Source organism: Akebia trifoliata, chromosome 14 (assembly GCF_017979445.1).
Source record: "Akebia trifoliata isolate Shusen 1 chromosome 14, ASM1797944v1, whole genome shotgun sequence".
NCBI lineage: Eukaryota > Viridiplantae > Streptophyta > Magnoliopsida > Ranunculales > Lardizabalaceae > Akebia > Akebia trifoliata.
This window is the reverse complement of record NC_141388.1, coordinates 23,058,676-23,065,714: the sequence shown is the minus strand read 5'-3', so window position 1 is coordinate 23,065,714 and position 7,039 is coordinate 23,058,676. Positions and strand designations below refer to the sequence as shown.

The window sequence follows — 7,039 nt, the reverse complement described above, 5'->3', positions numbered from 1 at the left end:
CCTCTTAATTAGAGTTTGAACCTCCTTGACCTTTCTCCATTTTATAATTGATTAAAACATTATGTCCAAAATGGTGAAATGTGACGGACTTGGAGTCTTTAACCAACTCGAGGTCCGAATGAGTTTTTTCTATGTGAAATATGAATTTGTTCTTTTCTAAATTAATTTGCTAATCCTAAAATTTTACCTTATTTCGATAAGTAGGTCAAAAGTTATAGGTTGCAGATTTAGAACCTGTTCTATCAATCCAGAACCATTGAATTGCTTGAATTGTACTTTGACTTTGACTTTGACCTTGACCTTGGTCTTTTTCCACAATTTGATTATTCAATTCTCATCTATTTTTCATGCAAGAAATAAACATATAATTAAATCCTTGACATTTATGAAAATACATGCAATTTAATCACTAAAATATAATTTATGATGAATTAACTATTATGCATGATTTATAAAAAAATCATAGCTCTTAGGTTAAAAAATATGGTTAAATGCTTTACAAAATAATGAAAAAATACACACTTTTAGGTACTTTAACACCTCTCTAATGGTATTCCTCTCTATTGTTTTTAGTTTTAATTTTCTTCTATTAATTTAATTTTCAACAACCTTTATTTTTGTTTTGTAACTCCAAAAACCATCAACAATTTTAAATCTTTGGTTTGAAACAAATTTCATCTTCATTGCATGATTCCACCCCCTATTTCTTATGATTCAACTCTTTAATTGCCCAACAAGTTAAGGTAAAAGTTATAAATATTAGTTTTTGGAAGAAGACAACAACAAATCCTCATCAAGTCCCCTATTTATAAATTTTTTTTTGTCTTGTTGGTATGTTGGACTGGTCCAACATACTGTATTGAACCTGTCTATTACAATATATTAGACTTAAATGATCGTTTATTTGGATCTAAATCTCAAATGACCCGATTAAATTTGAATGTTAATTTTTTTAATCTTGAATTTAATCTTTTAGGTACTTGGAAAATTTGGGGTGTCTACGTTATTACAAGAAAAAAAATTAATGATTACTGATCAAATCAACTTGGCTAAGAGGCGAGCAAAAGCTTTTTGAAGTCAGTCGGAACCTCCATTTGTGCAAGGGAATATGAAAACGCTATCTCCGAGATTCATCATAGCATAGTCTTGTTCGTATTCCTCTACAAGTTTGAGTTATTTTGCAGGAAAATATACCTTACCTCTTTAGGATGCCAAAAATTAGGATGGAAAGAATAAGATTTCACAAAAGAGTGGAGAGAAAAATGAGATATGTGAAATGCCAAAAATATTTAGCATTAGGAGATTTTAGGTGGTGATGTACTTAAGGCAATACATGTTCCACAAATTCTTTCAACTTCAATATTAGGTGCATTGTACTTTTATTTATTGTATACATCTCCCAAAATATATTTCATCATCAAGTTCATATTTTTTAGCCAAATTCACTTACCTAGGATTTATGAATAAACTTTAGTCTATGACCAAAAATAAATGCCATGAACCTTAATCCATGCACTTAGGTCTTACTAAATTATATCATGAACTTAGGTTTTGGATTAGATACAATGAGCCTCTTTGATTAATTACTTCAAACCATTCATCCCCTTTGGAAGGAAAAAAAAACTCAATTCTATATTTTAATGAAAATGATTTAAATCATAAACCAACAATAATACATTTCATAAATAACATTAAAAAGGAGACGATTGAGATCTCTCCTAGAACAAATTATTTCATCTACAACATATGATTTCTAAGAAACACAAAAACACAACTGATACAAATATCTCATAATAAATATCATAGGTCAAAGCTTCTCTATGAACTTATGCAATTCCCTTTCTTTATTTCTCTCTTATGTAGTTCTTCCATACGTTGGTATTTGTTATGCCTATTGTTTTTTTCATCTTCTGTATGGTCTTCCTAGGCAAAACCTTTTGTTTCATGATTTGCTAGATGAACTCCTCATATAACATCTCAATTTTTTCACATCTGATTGTTGAAGTGGTTTCAGCAGGAACTCTTGAGCTCCTTCCTCTAAGCATCTGTTTCGACAAAACATGATTTCAAGAGACTTAATTAATTTTATTAATAATAAAATAATTTCAATCCCCGTCCTGGTGATATATATATATATATATTAATGTTAAAATTACCAAAAATAAATAAATTAATAAATAATATGAATAAAAAAAAATACAAAAATGGATTCCTTGTAAGTTGTAATTACCTATTTATTCGCGTAGGGATGTTCTCAGAGGACATTATCACAACTGGAATTTCCTTCATGGTGGATGATTGCTGCTTACAAGAAAAGATTACAAATATATATATTATCATACCAATACTTCACTGGACAATAAAGATAACAAAATGAAGATAAAAAACCAATCAAACATTAACATAATAATACATTACCTTAACTTTCTTAAGTAATTCATATCCAGTCATTCCTGGCATACAGTAATCGGTAATTATCATATTTACCTTCAAATTCTGAAAGAAATATACAAAATAAAAATTATAATTATTATATAGGAAATCAATAATTTTATTTTTAAGCAACAAAATGCAATTTATCATTTATAAAAAATAAAAAATAAAAAATAAATAAAATAAAGATAGAATGATTTGTACATGCCCCCTTAGTGTTTTGGAAGACATTTGAGATATCCCATGTTTTCAAACTAATGACATACCCTTTGACCTTAGTCGATCTCATCTATTAGTCTTTACTATAGTGCTAAATATCCTAATCGTCAACTTCTAGTCCAAAATTCTTGATAATTTCCTTCTCAAAACTTATCATCTTAAAGTTCTTCTCTCTCTCTCTTTCTCCTAGATAAATTATCTTACCTATTCAACCTCATCCTCAATCCATCATCTTTCAACTCTTTTTAGAAATAGTCGTGATCAAGAATGGTATCTTGTTCTTATAGCAACAACTGGTGCCTGCATGGCATATTTTGGTTGGATTAAAAATACATAGGGCTACGTGCACGGCTTGTTTAAGAACCCAATGTGTTTTAAAGGGACACGTTCCTATTCTATCGGAAAGGGACACGTTTTAGATCCTAATTCGTTTAGAAAACCTTCGAATTTTGTATCAAAAAATCCACCGTATTTTATTTTCCCAAATTTTTATCTTATTCGTGAGATTTGAAGGTTGAATGAGATAAATCTTAAGGATGAAAACAGGGTTAAAAACTATACTCTATAAGACAAGCTTGGATGGAGAAAAATAAGGTAAAAATCATCATCTTTTACTCAATCAAAATAGTTATCTTGCTCTTGAGGTTTCAAAGTTGAAGGAGAAGATCTTAAAGATTAAAACCAGGGGTAAAAATACTATACCCTAGATGGAGTTTAAAGAGAAATCAAGGGGCTTTCGCTAGAGGTTGATGACACTAATATCTCTAATATTTACCAAAACATGTTGACCAATGTCAATTTAAATCATCAAAAATAAAAATTAATACAACTAATTTGTAATGGACAAAAGATGACAAGTCAGTGAGGTGGTAAAGTCTTGTGGGTGTTGTGGGTGGGTTTCAGATATATGCAATCTCTAAGTTAGCGAACCCAATTGAACGATCATAATCATTCAACAAGAAACAAGAAAAGCAGATCCCAATTAGCCTAGTTGGTAAATTCTTGTCTTTTGGGTGATGATACCAAAGACCTACCTAGGTTCAAATCCCACCGCATCCAGTTAAGAAACTCATTAAAAACAGACATTCCAATCAAGAAAATAATAAACAAGGCGATATTGATGAATTAATTGACATCATCAAACATGGTTGAATTTCTTTATGAAGAATTGGGGCTTGAAGCTGTTCATCAAACTGGTGGTTGGGGAGTTGAGGATTCCAAAGAAAAATGTATCCCTAAGAAAATGTGTACTAATCCCTAGAAGACCGATACTTAAAAAAAAAAAAAAAAAAAAAAGTTTTTTTATCATTTTCGTCCATTCTCTGGATGTTCTCATTGGAGTTGGAGTGGGATTCCTATTCCTCTCCATGTTCATTAACGAGTACCAAAAGTATTTTTTGATTTGAAATTTAGAAATGAAAAACAAACCCACTTACTTTACTTTCCATTGCGCCCAAATATTCCAATGCCCGTAGTCCGTTCTCTGCAGTAGTCACTGCGGCAGGACATAAGGTACAAATTAACTCTGTTATATATATTCTAAATTAATTGAATGCGATTATCTACATTTTAATTTTTATTTATTTTTTTTTCTTTTTGCCTAACATGCACCATCAGTGCATCAAGAAAGATATTCGTAACTACCTTACAATTACAAACATGATTTGATGCATTGCGATTGCCGGGCCCACTTTTGGATTTGCAATATAATAATATAATATACATTTTCTTTTGGGTGATTAGGACCGCCCATCACGTTTTAGTCAATAAATATTCGAGATACCACGCTTTCGTTTTTAAACTAACGACATGCATCCCTTGATGAATGTTTCTGACAAAAAAAAACTTGAGAGCTGTTAATGCCACACCAACTTTTATTAATGCCACACCAATTCCCAATTTTAGACAGTTGGTGCGGCAATAGTAACTCTCGAAAATTATCTTCAAACTCTTGACTATTTTGGGAAAATTATGTTTAACCGATTCAACTTTGTATTTAATCTATCATCTTCAAACTGTACTTCACTCAAAAAAAAAATATCTATCTTATTCTTGAGGCTGGAAGGTTGAACAAGATCGATGTAATCTTTAGGTAGAAAATAAAGGTAAAGATGACTTGGTTTTTTGGAGAAAATCATTGGCTTTTGCCTTGAGATCGGTGATGAGGGAAATTAGATCATTTTATATTAGTCTCTCAAAGAAGACTTAAGTCAAAGGGTATGCCATCAGTAAAAACATCACAAATATTTACCAAAACATCCATGGTATGTTTTAATCAACTTTTCTTTCTCTTTTTTCCTTTATTTATTTATTTATTATAAGCATCAATAATTAAGAGAATCATTGATGAAAAGGTTTTATATTTATGTATGCATGGGTGCTGCTTCTTATTTTTATGATTTTACTAATGTGATCGATCAATCGTACCAAGCAAATTTATATCAATCCTTGAGTCAACTATAAAAATCCGTTTATGAGATAATTGGAAGACCCATCCGACTGAACTGGTTGGACCATCGACCCAGTCAGGCTTGTTTGAATCAAACTTAATAAATTTTTAACTAGCTAGGGTGACCCCTCCACGATTCGGGGAATATAATGAGAAATCTGTTTGTTTTAAAATCGATGACATACACCCTGACCTTCTGTATCTAACCAGTTTGGACCAAATGACCGATCAAGCGGTTCAACAATCGTTCTAGGTTTTAAAATATTTGATTGGACCATCAAGTTGGTGGTATGAGATCCCTCTTAGATGCAACACAGCTTTACTAAAAGTTCATGGATTTGATGGCTCTTACTGACACCTTGTCCAATTTATTAAGTCTACAGTTTTAATGGTTAGGATCAACATGAATTTGTTAAAGCTTGGATGAGTATCTTACCTACAAACATCTTTTTGTTTATCACAATCCTTCAAATAATGATCCTCATGCCATTTATACAAATTTATATAGGGGAAATTACTTTAAGCACCCTTGTGGAAGGCTTTCTTTATAGAAATTTAGTAAACATTTTCTTTCTAAATGATCCACATGAACCTCATCTCCGACATTTCTCACACGATTGAATGTCCTAATCATTCAAGCTCATCGTTTTACAAATATTGAATTTTTGACATCTCAATCGAGTTTTGGGGATTCCATTCCATTGGAAAGGATTTAAGAAAGAAGAAGAAGCTATTTTCAAGGGTTTTTCACTTTTTTTTCTTTGTTTTTTTATGAAAATCGATCAAGAATGTTTCTTTTGACTTGAAATCATCTATACAAGTTGTTATCTCAAGTTTTTACTCAATCTTTCAATTTATTTTAGTTAAAAAAACACAAAAATTAAAAATGAGTGGGTTTTACTAGGGTTGAGTTCATCACTTTTTATTTAAAAAGTGATCATGCACTCGACAATAAATAGTAGTGAGATCGACAATAATAAAAACTGGTGAATTCCACTGTAAATAAAAATGTGGTGAGTTCATCAATAACGAGAGACCATTAAGGAAGATAAAGTTTACTAAATGTCCAATCAAGCTACCACGTAAAATTTAAGGACTATTTAGAAGAAAAAACTTCCACGAGATTCCTTTAAGTAATTTTCCCATTTATATAAGATAAAATAACAACAAAAAAAAACAAAAAGATCATATGAAGAAAAAAATAAAACAAATAACAAAATCCATGGATTATAAAAAATAAAAAATAAAAATAATCTTACCTTTACAATTAGAATTCTTGAGAAGTTTCTCTATAAGTTTCCTATCAACCAAGTTGTCATCTACAGCTAGCACATGAGGTTCCTCCTCCTCACAACCCAACCATTTTGATGAAGAAGAAGAAGCCATGTTGTTTTGGTTATTATCTTAAATCCAAAGAAGAAGAAAAAAAAAAAAAACTTCTTTGAATAAGAGAACCAATTACTGATCAATTAATAAAACTCTAAAGAAGAAGAAAAAACTTATCTGACCAAATACGCACAAGGATTAGACCATAATATAGTCTCACTTATAGGAGAAGAGTGGAAAAATAGAATCAGGAGTCAGAGATATTTCGTGATCCGTTTTAGCTCTTTGGGCATTCGTGATCCTTTTTAGCTCTTTGCATGCACATTCTCCAAAATCTTCTGAGTATCGTTTATTTTTTATTGTTTATTTTTTTTAAAGATATCTTCTGAGTATCATGTTCGCTATATTTCCACTCCAACTCACTTTTCTTCCCCAACTTCCTTTCACCCCCAAATCCATCCCCCTATTTTTTTTAAAATTCCCATCAAATATTTCTTTTTCTTTTTTCAAATATTATAGTACCAATCTGCAATATCCCAAGCTACTATAAAATTTCCCCTAACTTTCCTGCCCTAAGCGCACAGGTTAAGATGCATTAAATACACCTTGAAA

The 7,039-nt window shown here is 30.8% G+C and overlaps 1 protein-coding gene across 1 annotated transcript; it reads right to left on the bottom strand.

Moving 5' to 3' along the window:
- Window positions 1-1,856: 1,856 nt before the first annotated feature.
- Window positions 1,857-6,487, bottom strand: LOC147386565 (two-component response regulator ARR17-like). Its single transcript, XM_086424576.1, has 5 exons — window positions 6,361-6,487; window positions 4,089-4,147; window positions 2,419-2,496; window positions 2,231-2,304; window positions 1,857-2,045 (listed from the first exon to the last, which is right to left on the bottom strand). Exons 1-5 carry the CDS (start codon window positions 6,485-6,487, stop codon window positions 1,943-1,945), a joined length of 441 nt encoding a protein of 146 aa, XP_086280702.1. The 3' UTR covers window positions 1,857-1,942.
- Window positions 6,488-7,039: the final 552 nt, after the last annotated feature.

Excerpts from the sequence above, each read along its gene's own strand:
- LOC147386565 (XM_086424576.1), bottom strand. The coding sequence starts at position 6,487 with ATGGCTTCTTCTTCTTCATCAAAATGGTTGGGTTGTGAGGAGGAGGAA. Across the intron at positions 4,148-6,360 it reads CAAGAATTCTAATTGTAAAG|TGACTACTGCAGAGAACGGA; the intron begins GTAAGATTATTT and ends GTCCTGCCGCAG. Across the intron at positions 2,046-2,230 it reads ATCCCTACGCGAATAAATAG|ATGCTTAGAGGAAGGAGCTC; the intron begins GTAATTACAACT and ends TTGTCGAAACAG.